Source organism: Musca domestica, unplaced genomic scaffold (assembly GCF_030504385.1).
Source record: "Musca domestica strain aabys unplaced genomic scaffold, Musca_domestica.polishedcontigs.V.1.1 138, whole genome shotgun sequence".
Classification (NCBI taxonomy): Eukaryota; Metazoa; Arthropoda; class Insecta; order Diptera; family Muscidae; genus Musca; species Musca domestica.
In genome coordinates this window covers 944,013-963,598 of record NW_026712189.1, presented here as the reverse complement: position 1 = coordinate 963,598, position 19,586 = coordinate 944,013, and the positions used below count along the sequence as shown (strand labels likewise).

General features: G+C 32.0%; 1 protein-coding gene across 4 annotated transcripts in view; it reads left to right on the top strand.

Annotated features, from left to right (window-relative positions):
- Positions 1-19,586, top strand: part of LOC131801024 (3-phosphoinositide-dependent protein kinase 1-like) — a 63,835-nt gene that overhangs the window by 12,466 nt on the left and 31,783 nt on the right. For all 4 annotated transcript variants that reach the window (XM_059118961.1, XM_059118962.1, XM_059118964.1 and 1 more), the window contains exons 2-3: positions 4,949-5,057; positions 5,135-5,620. In XM_059118961.1, coding sequence (XP_058974944.1) covers positions 4,949-5,057; positions 5,135-5,620 — 595 coding nt within the window. The remainder of the gene's footprint in view (positions 1-4,948; positions 5,058-5,134; positions 5,621-19,586) is intronic.

Here is a 19,586-nt window from a genome sequence, read left to right as displayed (position 1 = left end):
ATTTTTTAAAATAAAATTAAAAAAAATACAAAATACCAATTCTATAATTTGCATATATTAAATTGCTCAATTTACTTTTTGCAAATATTTTGATTTTTTGTGAGAAAATGAAAAACACAAAGTTAACATCACTGTTATCAATGTAGCCCAAACGAATTTACTACTACAACGTATTATATCTGAGTTGTCTTGATTATATGGTTGTTGTGTCTCTTGTTCTCTGTATACAATTACAGTTTTACTACTCCACACATTTCTCCATAGTGCTCTCCCTCATCTCATTACAATTGGTGTGTGGGCCCCACACACCAGACATATAACAGAGAATTCATGCCACTCTCTCTATCTCTCTGGCCTTTCCAAAACAACGGTGAATATTAATGCAAAAAGTAGTATTGTTGTTACGAAAAACGGACACTGGTGCTGAGCATGACTGGCTGCTCGTTACATTTATTTGGTGTTATTGTTGTTTTGGTGGGGGATGGGGAGGGGTAGACAGAGCATCATCAAAACAACGGAATTTTACCTTGATTTCTGTTTAGGCAAATGAGAGTAAAAATGTAGTATTGCGAAATGTGGTATAGGGTTTTGTTTGGATAAAAAAAAAACGACTTAGTGTGTTACATATTATTTTTTTTTCTTGTTTCAAAAAGAGGAAATTCATTCATAACTATTTGTTAAAATTGTATTTTAAAAATATAAAATAGAAAAATATTATTGTTTAGAAATTGGATATTTTAATGTAAATTTTTTGTGCGAGAGCATTGGCAAAAAAGAATACCCGTTATTTTTTATATGTGTCTGTGAATGTTTGCTCTCTTTCTCTCGTATGTAGTATCATTAAATGCTAAATAAAAGTGAATTATTTAAATTTTTTAAATAGAATTTTGTTTGTAAATTAGTTTTTTTCTCTCTTTTTTTCTTATTCTCTATTTTCTAATTAGAAAAAAAAAATAAGCACTAGCAATCATAATTCGCGTGTTCGCCATAAAAATACCATAAAAAATAAATACCAAAAAAGCAACAATTTATTCATTCCTCTTGTTTATTGTTTTTGTTGAACTTGTATGGCTACAATATCAAAGTACATACTGTTTTCAAGTGCTTGCTGTTGTTTTGTGAAACAATTGTATTTTTGGTATTCTTATTTTTTTTTTCGAGGAAATAAACATATGGAGAAGGAAATAAAGACAAACAAAAAAATTCTCTTTAATTAAATACATTGTATATAGATATAGCTATCAGCTGATTTGAAAACAAAATTTCGTCGAGTACAAATATTTAACAATATTTAAATAGCTTTACAAACACACACATAAATATACTCTATTTTTTGTTTGTTTGTTTTTTGGTTCTTATTTTTTTTTTTTCTTGCTGACGTCTATAACTGTCTAGACAATTTTTGTGATCGAATTGCAACAACGCCTACACTCACAGGCAGACATACACACATCATTGTCATACATTAAATATTTTTCGAACGCTACATATAGACAAAAGAGAAAAAAATGTCATGATATATACAATGATATTTGCAAATGTTTATAAACAAGCAAAAGAACTACAATTTACACAAGGATGCCAATTTTTTTTTTTTTTTTTTTTGCGATGAAAAAATGAATATATTGAACATTAAATCATAAAATTTGAAATTTGAAAGTAAATAAAACTATTTTAAGATATATAAAAATTACAGAGTTAAATAATATTTTTAATTGCAAATGAAAATTCCAAATCAATTGAAAAAGAAAAATATTTTTAGTTTATAAATTCAATATGTAAACTAAAAAAGTAATTTAATTTTTTTATTTGAGTTTTCAAATTCAATTCGATTAAAAATACATTGGTGATATATACTACTTTTTAAATATATTTTTTAAAATTTGAATAAATAGAAAAATATATTTATATATTTATAATATATAATATATTTATAAACAAAAAATAGGTTTTAATTGTTTATAATTTTTTTTAATAAAAATGTATATGTATTTTTTTACTTTTTTTTCTCATAAACTTATGAACATATTCGATTTTTTAAATTTTTTTTTATTTTTTTTTTTTTTTAACAAATAATTTCATTTTTTCAATTTAATTTTCATCCCCCAAATTTTGCACACCAGTGTAATGTCCTGAGCAAAGTCCATTTAGAATTTGTTTTCATGAATATTTTAAATTTTTTCTTCTAATTTAAATGTGTTTTTAAGTCAAATAGTGGCAGGTAGAAATGGCTGAATTTTTAAGAGCACAGGAAGAGGAATAATTTCAAAAAAGGTTTTTCTTCGGAATTTAAATAATACAATGTTGCCATTTCGTCGAGGGAAGGGTAATTGCAATTGAATTTTGTTTAAAACAAAAAATGTCACAAAATATGTATCTCATGGTTGCTAGTGTAACGGGCGTCATCATGGCACCTCTAAGAATAATCAGAGCGTCATTTAAGTAATACACGAAAAAAAGAAACAGCAACAAAATTTACAAAAAAAAAAAAATCGACATACATTACTAGACAAGAAAAAATAACGAAAAAAAAAAAAAACAAAACAACTAGACAAGGTGCAAATGGCGACGGCGAGCCTGTGTGCCAGATTTCTTTATTCATAGCTGTTGTTTGTTGCTGCTGTTGTTCTTATTTTTATTCTTAGAATATTTAAAGCCAATGCTATATATTATATAGAAAAAAAAAGCAATAACATGAAAGGAAATCCTTTTCCAAGACAAATTATCAGCGAAATTTTTGTCTGCCAAAGAAAGCTTACCTCTTTTTTCTGTGTTCGTTTGCAAAACCAAAACAACACTGGCATAATAATAAGTTGGGCGCCACCAGCACACAATCTATTTCTAACTGCAATCTTTTGCCAATGCTTCAATGAAAATTAAAACACTAACGGGAGAAAAATGGCAATTGTTTTATTGTTTCATTTTTTTTATTGTGGGCGTTATTAAAGTAATCATGTCGACTAGTCATGCAAAGTGTACAAAACTTGGCATGCAATAAAATAATTTTTTGGTTGTAGTTTTTATTTCTTTAGTTTACTATTTAGGTGAAATTTTACAAAAAAAAAAAATTGTTTAAAAAAAGTAAACATATCAAATATTGAAAAATTATTTATATTATGTATTTTGTATTTACTTTTTTATTTTTTTAAATTTAAGTTTTCTATATTTTTTAAATATTAAAAAATAATGAAAAAAATTATTTATATTATATATTTTTGGATTTTTAATTATTTTTATTTTATATTATTTATTTATTTTATTCACTTTATTTTTTTCAGTTTCTTTTCTTTTAAGTAGTTTTAAATATTTTTTAATTTATTATTTATTACATTTTTTTTGATTTTTTAATTCATAATCCTTTTTTATCTATAACTGTTTCTGTTTATTTATTAATTTTTTTTTCACTTTATTAATTTTTTTTTTTAATTTAACTTTTTTGTATTTTTTTCATTATTTTTTTTCATTATTAAATATTTTTTAATTTATTAATTATGTCATTTTATTTTTTAATTTTTTAATTCAAAATCCTTTATTTATCTATAACCGTTTTGCGTGTTTTTTTTCTTCATTTGGTTCAAACTATGACTTAATGTCTTTGGCTCGTCACTACAATTTGCATTTCTTGGAATTTTGTATGGGGGAGTTTGTGGTGTTTGTCGAACAGCAAAAATATTTCATTTTAATTTGCGTTTTTTGTTTGTTTTTGTTTTATAGTTTCTTTTATTTTTAAATGCGTATTTTATACTATTATTGAATACTGACTGGTTGCTGCTAGCCTCTGGGTTGGCATGAGTAATGGGTCTGACAGACAGACAGACAGACATTGTTACGGTAGCATGAGATCATAATTTATTTATTCTCTTTTTCTCTCACACACACTCAGTTTACTTTGACAATATTTTGTGTAAAAACCAAAATCTCTAGAATTCCATATAAGGTCAATGCCGAAAAAAAACAAAACTCAAAAAAAGAAGTAATACATTTTGGCGCTAAACATCAAAGAGGGGACTTGGAAATTTGGAATGAAATCGATTTTCTTCTTTTGCTTTCGATCAAAGATCTTTGGCTTTGTTTTGGCACCTGTTTTATCTAATATATATACCTTTCAACTTTCCTTTTGATGATCAAGATGACCCGAAAATCTCAACGAAATCCAACCAGTCTCAACCAAAAAAAAAAAAAAAAAAGACTTAACTGTGTCTAATTTATGATATTTTGTTTGGTTTCATTAGTTTCGTTTTGTTCACTGCTTTGTTGTTGTTATTGCTTTTTGGCCATAATGATGTACGTCAAACTGTCTGAGTCTATTTGTCTTTTAGTCTGCTGTTGGTTTCTTTATCTTAGGAGGGGGGATCTACGTCACTAATGACCTTCTAACCATTAATGAAATTATTGATGAGAGTTAACTCACCTTTTTTCGGCGACCGCTCGCTTTGTTTTCTTTTTTTTTTGGTTTCTTAACAAAACGACGACGACGAACGAAACACAGTTTAAACAACCTTCCCATATATATGTTTTTCGAATCGCTTTGCCTGGCTCCCCTCCCCTCTAAGTTTGATTTTTTTGTATTTTGTACTGAACACAATTCAATACAAAATACAAAGTTTTAAACATTTTTGTATTTTATTATTGTTTTATTAACTCGTTTTTTTCTGAATGAATATATATGTTTTTTTTTTTTTTTTTTTTTTTGCCAAATATCTGTATTTTGTGATATTTCTTTTCGAATGACTTAAAGGTCCACAGTTCAATACTTGATTTTTTTTTTGTCTTGTTTTTTAAAACGCAATAAAAATAATCATAAAATTGCCTCAGTTTTGTTGTTCATTCTTTGTGTTTTGACACAAATAACAAAACGAAAAAAAATCAAAAAAGCACAAAAAAATCATTCAAATTATGGAATTTTTGGAACGAATTCTAAAAATATTCTCTCATTGTTTATTTCCAGATTAACGGTCAACAGCAGCTTCCTTTACCAACCACCTCAACAACAGCCACATCCAAGATGTTAGGATGTCTGGAGCAAATCTCCATTGAAAAACAGCAACGATTAAATGGTAAATATCAAAAAAGACGACTTGAAATCTTTGTTTTAGATTTGCAACGTGAAAATTTTTTCTTTGTTTATTTGCAGGGCACTCATCGCCCCTAACGGCTGCCTTGGCCGCTCAAAATTCTTCATCACCTTCGTCATCACCACAACGTTTGTCGACGGCGTCAACAGTATCTACGGCCAGTAGTGCCGCTAGTAATACAACATGTTGTCGACTACGTTACCAACAACAACAACAGCAGCAGCAGCAACAACAAACAAATGGTAGCTGTGAAACCTTACCCCTAGCCTCATCACATACATCCTCCTGCGCATCGTCATCATCATCTACATCGGGAATGTCATCATCAGCCGCCACAACAGCATCCTCCCTCCACCACCATCATCATCATCAAAATAACTCAACAAATCTATATCCTGCAAAATCATCACCACCTGCCGCCAATAATGCCATTACACCGCCAAAGAAATCGCCAAAAGATTTTATTTTTGGTAAATACATTGGTGAGGGCAGTTTCAGCACGGTCTATTTGGCGGTCGATGTCAATACGAAACGTGAATATGCAAGTAAGTAGAAATCTTAAAATTGCTTTTTATTATTATTATTATTTTTAAGAGAAAATTATGTGGTAGATCAAAAATATGAAAATGTAAAAAAAGTTCCACTAAAAAAAATTAGCAATATTTAAATCGAACAGATATAAAATAAAGGTACAGAGATTTTTTAGGAACCCAGACAATCCCGTTAAAAAAGTGCCGAAAATCGTGGAAATGTTTAAAATGGGAGGGTGCCGTGATGATGGTGGGGGGACTATAGGAAAGAGTTGGCCGATATAGTCTATCTTTGATCTTGATCTAAGTTCAGACCCAAAATTCTAACTCAAGATCGAAGATAGAGTAATTACATATTTTTTGAGAGTAAACAATATTCCATTAAAATTTGATTTTTTTATATCTTATCAATTTGTTGTTTGTCGCCAAAGAAAATATACCTATGGTCATGGGAATTAAAATCCAAACTCTTAAAGACCGTGTTTAATAAAATGTTAAATTGAATAGATTTCTAAGAAAAAGTGTTGTGATTAAAGTGGCTCACATTGTTTATAGCCACGCTTTTCTCAAGTGTTTTCAATTTATATTTTTAGATTTTTTCTGTTTACATTCCAACACACACCCAAACACACGTGTAAACACTTTTCTGCCATTAACCTCTTTTTTCTAAAAATAGCTTCATTTACAGTTTCTTTTCTTTTTTCTATTAAAACAAAATCTATTTCTGTCACAAGTACCACCAACCCCCCCCGAGACCACATAATAAAGTTTTCATTTTTTCTTCAAATTAATGGTCATTTTTCCCACCAAAATCAAATAGAAACCTCCCGAAAAAAAAAACAATGTAGAGTATCAAATGCTGTTGAGCGACCAAATGTCTTGTTCACACGAAATTTTAAACACATCATGAAAAATAAATAAAAATCGACCGAACACACTTAGCTGTGCTGCTCCCCCCCTCCACTCCTCTCTATCTTCTTACAACTTTCCATTCACTTTTACTTCCAGCAACAATACTTGAAAATACCGTTCAAAACAGCTCAAGAAACAACAAAAAATGATGAGTTCCACATGTATGAAATAGACATTGTTTTTAGAGTCATTCACTCTCGGTATGTTGTTGTTTTTTTTTTCTTCTTTATATTCCAAAACTAGTCGCCATGGTTTTCAAGTAATAATAGCTAAACACTAGGGAATTGAAACTAAACCCAGTTGAATGTAAATTAAACATAAAGACGAAGGCAAAAAACACATTTTTATCGCTTACACGTGTCGCTCAGTTTTCAGTAGTGTTGGATTTTTCAAAACCCGCAAACAACACCGCTCTCATGTGAAATACGGAAAGAAAATTATAAAAGCAAAACCTAAGCAATTGTGTTATTATGGCATAAGCAGTTGTTTACATTTTTATTTACACAGTGGCCTTTCGTGGTGGAGGATCCCCCCCTCTGCATTAGCCCCCACGACTTTTTCCCTCCATTGCTGCTTGCTTGTTTTATTATGTGGATTTTTTGTTTTTATTATTTTCTTCCCAGCTCTCGGACGACAATGACACATGCAATGACTGCAAGTCAGTCTGGCCGCCGAACTGATACGAGTCTTGTTTGTCCAGCGGCTTAAGGGGCGGACAGTTGTGTATCTAGAACATTGGAAACTAGATCCATTGTTAATTAAGTCTTGATTTCGATTTTTTCACCATTCCATTTCAAAATTGATTATCAATAAATATTACAATTTTTTCTGGCACTGGAACTAAAACAACAACAACAGCCCTGCGAGACACACTTGCTGTAATTATCACAACAAACTGCTGGTGCTTGTTTTTGTTTTTATTTTCGAAATTCTTTGAATTTATTAAGAAAACATAAACATTTTGATTAGCACTTCTTCGTTTTCAAAAAGAAAAAAAAACTTTAACAAAACATCTTTGTTCCGCTGTGGACAACAAGCGAACGAGCGAGTGATTGTCTTGTTATCATCACTTTAAGAAAAAAATCCCCATTTGTTTTTGTTTTTATTTTGTCATGTTATGATTGTTGACTGACCCCCCTCCCGTAGTCGGAGACCTCTTGCCCCTCTCCTACCCCCCAGCCTATATTGAAATCTCATCGCAAGTTATCAAATCACGCACAACACCTGACTTGAAAGAAATTTTTATTTTGTTTTTTATCGTTTTTAAATTTTTGTTGTTGTTGTTGTCGTTGTTGTTGTATTTATTTTTCTTGTGTATGTGGCGGTGATTATCTTTTGATTTTGTACGTGATTTCTATGCCATAAATGCTAGCAACAACTTAAAGCTATACAAAAACTTTATCACCATAACCTTAACGAAATAAAAACAAAGAAAAAAAAAAGAAAACGCTTTTAAACAGCAATTTTTGTGCTACGCTTTTAGGTGAACGATTTTTGGGTTTTTTCTTGTTTGTGGAGTCAAAAACAACCGCAATATCGTAAAAAACAAAAACATTATTTTTTTTTATTTTTATTTTGGTCGAAGTTTGACGTCAATCCCCCCATTTAGGAATTCCAATCGGAAATTCCCAATCAGGTGGCCGAGAAATGTTCAAAAGAATTTGTGAAAGGGTAGATTGAGATGAATACAAGCACGGTTTAAACAATGAGCTAATTAGTTCATTGTGATGCAGAGAAAGAAAGGGAGAGGGCAGAGCGAGATAGTTAGAGAGTCGTTATAAATTGAAACAATATGATCCCTGAGATTCTTAGGGAATCGATATTGCCCAATAGAGTATCATTATGCTGCCATAAGGTCACAGGGGATCAATGAGATCCCCCCCCCCCAGAGAGTATCCTTAAGGTCATGAAAAATGTGGACCGGCCCAAAGTTCATGGTAAACATGAAGTTTCGTTAGCGATCGAAAAGTTCGTGTTAAACCAACATATCTTGAGGTGCATTGAGCATCCAGAGGACTTTAATATGAACACATTAAAATTAGTTGCCAAGCCAGAAGTTAATTGTGCAACCACGAGATTCATTGTAAACACAATACTACATTGCGAGTGATTTATTTTGAACCCAAATCTTCATTGTGAACACAAGAAGTCACATTTAAACTAAGGCTTCAATATGAACCCAAATATTCACAAAATGAATCCAGAGGTTCATAATGAACCCTGTGGTTCATTTTTTAGCCAAGATGAACCAAGTGTTTCAATAAACACAATTTCCCATATTTGAACCTTCGGGGGTTCAAGGTTCAATTGTGCGTTTTTTTCTCTTCTAAAAATCAAACTCTTTGTTCAAATAAGGAACTAATTTGTAATCATAGTACTACTACTCTTTCCCACCACACACCCAATCACATTGCATTGCCTTCTAAACTTGTCGGGCAAAAATTTCCTATTCCATTAGCATACTCCCGCATTCCGAGCGGCCGCAAGTAGGTAGGTAATTCTTTGAGTTTATGGTGTTGAAAACTTTTCACCTCCTTCTTCTCCCTTGTTTTACAATCGATATTTATTGATCTTGCCACACTTGTGACAAATATCTCACCCACACCTTAAACTGGGTTAAAGCAAAAAAAAAAAAAAACCAAAGGCTTACAGCGACAGGCAGGCAAGCAAGCAAGCAACCACCCACATTGAAAGTAGATTTTATTCTTAAAAAAAAAAAAAACAAAAATTAACATAAATAGACTTGGGCTGAAAATAGACATATGTTATTTTCTTACAAATGGCCAAGTCCAATATCCAAAAAGAGAGCGCGACAGAGCGGAGGGGCTGTTTGGGTGCTAAAAAAAATGTTGATCTGTCTTTGTTTCTGTTTTGCCCCATTCAATTGCTGCTCCTGCTTTACATATGAACATTTCTAATATTACGACCGCATTCTTGGCTAATTGTCTCTCAGCCAAAAACAAAGCCTGCTGTGTTTGGTGTTGTTGGCACACTAACAATAAACCAGGGCAAAACAACACCAACGACAAGCATAAGAATGACAAAAAAAGCTTTGACTGACTGACAATGTTGCTGCTGTAGACGAAGACAAAAAAAAAAAAAAAAAAAAAACATTGCTGTAAATAATCTTAACACGGTCGTTTGCTTTACGACTGGCGCCAATTGACCACACAATCTACACCTCTCCTTGCCACCTCTCCACCAACCAACCTGGCTGGTGGCTCTTGGTGTGTCTATTACAAAAAGCAAAACGAAGAATAACACTCAACGGATGTTGTTGCACAAAAAAGTCTCCACGTGTCGTCGGTCGTTTTTTTTTAAAGGAAATTTATTTGGAATTGGTAGTATTTATTTCTTTTTTCAATGCAAATTATATTTAATTCAAAAATATTCAAAATATCATTAATTGATAAAATATAAAAAGTCCGGTCCTGGTTGCCGGAATTTGAAATCATGGCACCCACATGATTTGGAATTTCTCATCGCTTTTTGGTATTTGTTTTTGTCACTTTCTTCGGTTTTTTTTTTATGTTTATTGAATAAAATGTTGTAACATATCTCCCTAAAAGTGGTGGGTGGTATTATCTCCCCTCGAAACAAACATTTCTTTTAGATGGGTAGTTTTCCATACAATAACAAATTACTCAGCTGTTACTTGATGGATTCTTCTTAATTTTTTTTTTTTTTTGCTTTTCATGCGATTTCTCAAGCATGCTGTTTACACAGAAATAAGAAGCCGCCGCCACCACCATTCACAGACATCCATGTTGGAAGAGGAACGGACCAGACCGTTCGAACGCCTCCGCTTCTCTTATCTCTAGCCCATATTTTTCCACTCACTTCTTCATAATCCCCCTCAATAAGAAGTACATACATTAAATGCACAACAAAAGTAACAACAACGACATGAAAAATCATCATTAAAAGACAACAATAAAGAAAAAGAAATTCTTGGAAAAACACTTAGGGAGTTGTTTTTCTTGCCTCGCTCGTGTAGTCGTCTATGGCAAAGGAAAAACACCAGACGAACGAACGAACGAACGATTCATTCATGCAGGAATTATACAAGCAAAACGAAAATGAAATAAAGAAAAACAATTTTTTTTTTGGTTTGCTTTTCTTCTGCCAGTAAATGGTGTAGGGGAAGGCAAAAGCCAGATAAATAGGCGGCGGCAGATCATTACAAGATGGATTGCTGTTAGAGATTAGACAAAACAGCAGCTGCCTAGTTTTTCTTTTCAAAATCGGTCTTTTCTTGCATCACAACATCTTAGAATGAATGTTTATTTAGTGTTTTTCACATGCCTGCTGTGCAACAACAACGACAGTATAATGCATGCAACATGTTAACACACAGGACAGATGTTGTGCGAGCTGCTGCTTCTTGACGATGACGAAAACCAAAACCCTCCAAACGAAAGAAAATATTATTATCCCAAAATGAACATTTTCTCTACAGGAAACCATTTGCCATCATGGGATTATTATTAGTTTTCTTTCTTTAAAATCTTCCATAACAACATTGCTGGAAAAGAAAGCTGTGCCACAATTTAGTTGTTGTTCTTCTTCTTCGTTTGTGTATGCGAATGTGTTTTAATCCTCTAGGATCAATTAGTTCAGGGTATTTAGATTTTAAAAATAGAAATAAGTAATGGTAGAGAAAAGTGTGTACACAATGCGAAATTAAAGAAAGTAACTAAATGCTGTGGACATATTTGCTGCAAAAATGGCGCCCGTTGGGTTCTTTGGAAACATTGCAAAATATTTTGGAATTGGCATTTCAATTTTTAAATTTAAAGTAAATGACATCCAACGTTCAAAGTAGTGGTGTTGTTCGGAAAATTTGCAAAATATAAACGAATTTATTGGATTTTCAAGTCTCTGAATCCCCAAACAGAATGTTCAATTTTCCAGGCTCTAAAATGCATATTGGAAGAATCATGTGCGCCAAAAAGGAGCCCAACGCAAGGTTTTCTGTATTATTTTCCATCAATTTAAAAGGTGTTATCTTTTAGAAGATCATTATGGCTATCACAATTGTAACATTGAAAATGGCGCCCAACGTTAATTTCTTCCCAAGCTTATATTTAAATTATATTTTTTTTATTTCCTAGAAATTGAATTCGCTATTTTGTATGTCTCCAGAGTGGCGCCCAATGTGGGGCATGCTTAAATATTTACTTTGCAGGCATTTTGTTTTCGAACTTTTTCTCTAAGTGTGGAGGCTTGCCTTCTACGAAAAAAAAAATAATAAATAAACTTGTTTTCCATAGTTTTGCCCAACAGCTGTTGCTGTCAAGCTAATCAACAAACGTTATCATTCACACACACAAACACACACTGACACGCATACATCCTCATCCTCAAAATAAAAGTTAATTAAATGCCATACAAACAATAGAAACCCCCTGAATCCAAGAAATTTGCAATGACGTTTATTTACCCAGATATTTTCTTTTTCCAGAGATAAAATAATGGCAAATTTTTAAATCGGGAACGTCACAAGACACCTCCTCTTACGTAGTTTAATGGCTTTTTCCCCTCTAACGTCATTGTTGACGTTAGTTTGAATTTTATTTTACGCATTAACCTCTATCTCTCTCTCTCTTTCTCCCTCAGAAGGAAAATCATTCAAAATCATTTCTTGACATTAGAATAACATTCAAAAACAAGAAAATATTTCACTGTTGTTAGTGTCAGTCAAGTTTTGGTTTACCTTGCCTCGCTTGTGACTGACTGACTATCTCTGGCTGTTTTCATTTTCAGTAATTAAATTGTTGTTGTTTTTGTTTGTGTTTTCTTTACTTTTGTGAAAGCATCAAAGTATTTATTGTTTTTAAAAGATCTGTTGTTTTTCGTTTTCTAATTCATATCTAATGTGCGTGTGTATATCCTTGCGTTATTTGCTTAAGTTTTATGTTATTTTTTTTTTGTTATGCTTCCATAGCTCCAAGTATTCTACACTTTATCAAGATTATGCTCAATGATAGCAAGCGTTATTATTTGTTTTACTACATTGTCATAATGAATTCGTCACACATATAAACTATTAGTATATAGATGTGGTGGCCGTCGTAGTCTGTTGATTATATATTTATGTGTATATACATATATTGAAGGTGGTTGTATAATTTGTTGTTTTTCAAAAAATAAAAAAAAAACGAAAATAAAAAATATCATTGGTGCTGCCCAGCATTTCCGGCAGAGTAATAAAAAAACAATAAAAAATAATCTCGTTTAAATATTTTTGAAAAAAGAACAACATTCTTAAGTTAATATATTTTTATAAACAAATAATATATATATTTGGATTTTAATAGTTTTTTTTTTTTTTTTTTTTTGATGATCTAGATTGAATTGCTTTGTGGGTCGATTTTTGTAAACAAGACAATAGAATTGTGATTATAATTTGCCCAGTAAATTTTTCTTGTAAATAAATAAAGATTCCCATTTTATATGATTTTTCTTCCATTGCATCAAAAACTTGAAAAGTGGCGCCCAACATGGACCTTCTATGCCTTTAGTTTTTTACTAAATTTATCAGTTGTTCTCTTCATTTTATTAAAAAGGTAAATGATGGCGCCCAACGTGGGGCTTCTGTGCTCTTGCAGTTAGGTAATTTAGCTTGGGATCCACAATATTCAAATTGCTTTTAATTTTATAAATTTTCTAATCCTTCATCATGACAATTCATTTCAAATTGCAAATGGCGCCCAATATGGAGTTTCAGTAGTTGTCTTTTTAATAAACTTCCTAGAATGTCTTCCACAATATTTAATTATTATTTAATTTAATCATTTTTAGTGTCGGAATTTTGGCGCCCAACGCGCGGCTGTTTATGCACTTTAATTTTAATAAATTTTTGGTGATGTTTTCACTTTTAAATTCTATGCTACTTGAAATTGAAGTGATTTCTTATTTTAATAAATATATATTACATTAAAAAGGCGTCCAACGTAGGTCTACTGCATTTTATTATGTTCGATTCCATAATCTAAATACTTACTCTTTCAAGTCTTTTTCTTATATATAATAAATTATTAATAATGGCGCTCAATGCAGGGGTTTTGTTATATTTGCTTATTAATACATTTTGGATGCTGTTATTTTAATTTCATAGTAATTGAGATTTATTGTTTGTTTTTATTATTCTTACAAAGTAACATTTTCCAAATCATCAAATTGTAACGTTCCCAAAAAAAAAAATTCCATGGAATTTTTCTAAATGTTTTTATTTGACCTTATCTTTTTGTCCATAGCCCCAAAGCTAAATACAAATTTGGGGAATTGGCTTAACTCTAGTTTAGTAAAAACTCTTCAATTTTTTCGAAAATTTTTTCAGTGGTAGGTATTTTAACCATGATCCCGGGAAACTATTTTTTTCTTGGGGGACGGACCTGGGACCCCAGATTTTTGACCCGAAAGTCCGGGTTCAAGACCCCGACTAGACCCGGATCCACTTACCCGATATAGGCTTATGAAAATACCTATCCAACAAGTGGTCACATGATGGGGTAAGATGTTACGGTTCGGAAGTTATAGTCAAATTATCGATTTTTTGGACCCGGATTTTTTATAAAACCCCCAAAAAGTCAAAAAAGGGTCCATTATGGGGGACAACAAAATTGATGCCAAATTATAGCTGACACTTTTACCTTTCCAAAATGCTACAATTTGTGCTAATACCTTCACTGAGTCCAGAGATATGGGTCTTTCCATCCGCATAACCCGATTCTAACCAGTTCATTAAAACTATGTTTTCAATAAAAAATGGTTTATTTTGCGTAAGAATGAAGTTCAGAAATCTTTGGTCCGCGTTAGCCGGTGTAGGACATACCCAGAGGAGAAAATCTCAAGCCCCGGCCGAAGGCCGGCTACTTACAAAAAGTATCCGATTTAGAAAACTTTGGTTCGCGTTAGCCGGTGTGGGACATACCCAGAGGAGAAAATCTCAAGCCCCGGCCGAAGGCCGGCTATTTACAAAAAGTGTCAAATTTAGAAAACTTTGGTTTGCGTTAGCCGGTGTGGGAAATACCCAGAGGAGAAAATCACAAGCCCCGGCCGAAGGCAGGCTATATACAAAAAGTGTCAAATTTAGAAAACTTTGGTTCGCGTTAGCCGGTTTAGGACATACCCAGAGGAGAAAATCACAAGCCCCGGCCGAAGGCCGGCTACTTACAAAAGGTATCCAATTTAGAAAACTTTGGTTCGCGTTAGCCGGTGTAGGACATACCTAGAGAAGAAAATCTCAAGTCCCGGCCGAAGGCCGGCTATTTACAAAAAGTGCCGAAATTATGAACCTTTTGTTCGCGTTAGCCGGTGTCGGACATACCCATAGGTGAAAATCTCAAGCCCCGGCCGAAGGCCGGCTATTTACAAAAAGAGCCAAATTTAGAAAACTTTTGTTATTCCGACGACTGCTACGCGAAATAAACACTTTTTTTTATTAAAAACATCATTTTAATGAACTGGTTAGAATCGGGTTATGCGGATGGAAAGACCCATATCTCTGGACCTGAAAAAGGTATTAGCACGAATTGTAGCATTTTTGAAAGGTAAGAGTGTCAGCTATAATTTGGAAACAATTTTGTTGACCCCCATAATGGGCCCTTTTTTGACTTTTTGGGGGTTTCATAAAAAATCCGGGTCCAAAAAATCGATAATTTGACTATAACTTCCGAACCATGACAACTTACCCCTTCATGTGACCACTTATTGGATAGGTATTTCCATAAGCTTTCAATCGATACCCATATTGTCTATATCGGGTAAGTGGATCCGGGTCCAGGTGGGGTCTTGATCCCGGACATTCGGGTCAAAAATCTGGGGTCCCGGGTCCGTCCCCCAAGAAAAAAATAGTTTCCCGGGATCAGGGTAAAAATACCTACCTCTGGAAAAAATTTCGAAAAAATCTAAGAGTTTTTACTAAACTAGAGTTGTTCCGGGGAATTTTCCAGAGACAAATAATTTCTGAAAAAAATTAACATATTTCCCCCATTTATTTATGAATGAATTTTGTCAATATTTTTCAATTTTCATTAAAACTGTTAAAAAATTATTGTTTAACCAAACACTTTTTTCCTATATTGTTTTTTGAAAAAACAAAAAAAAAACCAATGGAAACTTTTCGAAAATGTACTTTATACCTACGAGTATTTGGGTTTATTCCACTTACAAAAAGCACGAGATCTTAGACAGATCCCACTTTTTTGTTGGAAGATAATAATGCCAACATGAAAAATATGTGTGTAAATGAATTGTAATTTAAAATACAAACAATGACTGGGCATATTTTTCAAGTAGTCACTTAGCGCTGTAACTGCACTACCAGCACCACCCCATATTTCATTCACAAGCCATATCGCCAATGTTGTTTTTATCATTATCATGAAAACAAAACAAAAAACAACAACGATAATAAAAACAAAAGTGTAGTGCGTGAGCGCGTGTTTCAAGTGGGTTTTCTATGAAGAAATGTATGTATTATATGTGTTTGTAGGTATGTCAGAAAGAATTTATGCATATAGGTACACGACGTGTGTGTCTGTTGTTTTTGTTATTCTATATAGGTTCCCAGTTATTTGTTATTTTTTTATGTAAGGTAAACAAGTTAAGAAAGATGGAGAGAAAACTCAAACCAAGGTGAAATTATCAAAATAAGAATTATGATGATCATTATGCATGTACATATGTACGTATACTGTCATTTGTGACAAACTTTTTGTTGCTGTTGTTGTTCTTATTTAATATACACGCGCCTTATTTTCATTGTGGTTAATCTAATTTGATTGTCTAAATATGCTTTGTCGTTTTTTTCTTCGAGTGTCAGGTGTTAGAGACTGTTATCATCAATAAGGTATTTGTTTGTTGATTTTTTTTTAAATTTCTTGTGGCCACCGGCCTCCAATTTCGCGTGTGAGTGTGTGAATGTTTTTGTTTTTCTAATAATCTCCTTGTATTGCTTTATCTCTGCCTCCCACCACCAGCCAGCCAGCCAGCCAATCCAACCACCCCATCCATACCCAATCACTCACACTCACTATACACAACATCGGCCTTTGGCTGGCATTCGTTTGCTCTCATTGCAATAATACATCGAATCATGGGTTGTTTGTGTTGTTGAGGCTCTCTGGCCATTGAGAAACAACAACAGTAATGTGTGTATGTGCTGTGGGCTTTGTAATCTTAAATGAAATGTAATGAAAAACAAAAATAGTTTCACTCTCTTTCTCTCTCGCTTTCCCCCTCATAACAAATAAGTTACTCTCACACTCTTCATAGCATAGGCTCCTTTACAATTGAAGCTCTCCTCTACTCTAGTCTATTGTGCTCTGTTTTTTTTCTGATAGTGGTGTTGTTTTTGTTGTTCGGCAAACTAATAGAGAAGCAAGCCTACTATAGTTTTTTCTTCTTCTCGACTACGTTGTAAATTTTTCATTCATTTCGATTCTCCTCCTTCATTCATGCTCTTCAGCTGTTTTCATCATCTTCTTGTTGTTATTGCGTTGTATTTGTTGTTCATCATTTGGTGAGGGAGGAGAAGAGAACAACAGCAACAACAATCACATAAAAGGAAATAAAATAACAGTACGACAAATATAGATTTATATATGAGTTGGTTGGTTGTTTTGTTTTTATTATTTTGTGGCCACAATCATACAGAAGAGATATTTTAGATATTTATTATACAATGTGGGGTTTATTTGTAATTAAAATTGTCTCACACAATGAAACGGATGGCGTTTGGCGTCCGGGCGTCACAATTTTAGGTATTTCATCATAAATGTTGGGTTCTTTGGAAAAAATTGCAAATTTTAAGAAAATCTATCTTTCTGTTTTTAGATAGGAAAAGTAAAGCCAATTTTGTTTCCCTATATCTTTTCTTTTAATGCTATTTTCTTCTCTTTCTCTCCTGCTTCACAAGATGATGAAATTCCTCTAAAAATGATATGCATTCGAAATATTTCTTGTACAAGATATCAAAAAATTTGGTTTTTGTTTTTTACCATATTGATCATATGATTGCTAAATGTTGTTTTTTATGCTCTTGGTGCTGCTCTCCATATTTTTATGCGTGGTTCTCGCGTAGCTGCTGCTGCTCTTGGTTGTTATTATCATTTTGTTATTTTCCCTGTAAACTTGAGGTTATTTAAATTTTTTATTATTTTATTTGTTTTGTTTTGTACAAATCGACAATCAAAACAAGTTGGTTGGCTGGCTGGCTGGTGGCTTGATCACTCGCCTCTTCATTCGTTCTCTTCTCTATTAAGCACAACGCAAAAAAAAAAATAACAACAATATTGTTTTCACATCATGATCATCATTAAGACTGACTGGGTTATAGACGACATACTATTTCAACTGACGTTTAAGAATGACTTGGCACAATTTATAGACTGACTATCTCCGCCGGTCATGTGATGTAAAATAGTGGGAGGAGGAGGGGATATATTTGATTTATTGGGGAATTTTGTAATATTTTAAAATTCCTAAGGAAAAATGATAACATTTTTCTTTGGGATCGTAAATGACAATTTGGAAAACTATTTTTTTTTGTGAATTGAATTAAGTTGTTTTTGGCTACTTAATTTTTTCATTCCTTTGTGTTCAATAGGGTTTACAAAATTCGTTCATATATTTTGATCTCTCTCTCTCATTGCATAGCTCGCTATTGATTTGAGTGGAACGAAATAAAATAAAAGAAGACAAACAATAATATTTATTAACAATAAATGCCACAGGCCTTTTCAAATGCTTTAAATTATTAAAGGTAAATAAAAAACAACGGCATATTGGCAATATTTACCGTTATAGAAATCAACAACAATTTAACAAATGACAAGGCCTTTTTTTCAGAACCAAAAACAATTTCAAACAATTATTTGTAAGTGGCTTTCTATAAATAAAAAATAGCATCTCTAAAAATAGACCAACACTTTAAAGAGAAATCACAAAAAAACAACAACAAAAATTGGCCAATGGGGTTATTTATCTCAAGGCAATATTTTTCAAAATAAATTAATAGTTAAAAGAAAAAAATAATAAAATGCCAAAAATAGTTTTCATTATAATATTTCACAATGAAAATAACTTTCGTTTTGTTTAATGTTATGGACTAATGTTCATAAAATTTGGTAATTGTATTTTAAGAAGATAGAAGAATGCCTCTGCTAGATTTTGAGGTGGGAGAAAAAAAGCCACTGAATTCATAGAAAGAAATCTCCACTTTTTCACTTACCCTCTGATTTCATTTTTTTATCGACTTCTGACATAGAACATTTTCATTTCCACCACCCTGAACCCATAAAAGTGTTACTTTTGTCTGTCATCAATGTTTTATTTCCTTCAATAATTAAGCAAATTGTCTTAATTTTATTGTGTTTCGTTCCCAATTTACATTTTCTTTATATATTTGTCATCAGTATTTTTATTTTTCTTACATTTTTATGTCTAATCATAGTTTGCCACAATAAAAATTTATGACACATCCATCCATCCATCCATCCTCCTTCCTCTACGAAATCAAAATAAGTATTCTAATTAACAAGCTAATAAATATTTTATGAATAATCTGCAGCAAAATGTTTTGTGGTAGATGAGATGTATACGAAGAAAAGAGGAGAGGTTGTCAACAAAAAAAAAAAAACAATTTCATAAAAACAAAACCACCTCCTCATAACTCCCACACATACTCCATAAAACAGAAATTTCATACATACAAGCTACATTATATATTTGCTATTTTTGTAAGCAATTTTATTATATTTTTCACTGGAGCTATAAAGTTTGAAAATAAAATAAATAAAAACAAATTAGTAACAGAAAATGTGGACCTTGAGGACCTTATTAAAAATATTTCAGAAGAAAAATATAACATTTTTTATAATATATGAATTAATTTCATATAAAATAATATATATAATAATTTATAATTTATAAAATACTTTATAATAATTATTAATAAAAAAAAAAACAATTAACAAATCTAAAAATACTCTCCAAAGAATTATTTCAACAATTCTATAGCCCTTCTTTTTTTACTTGGATTTCCAACTAAAATAGTTATCAC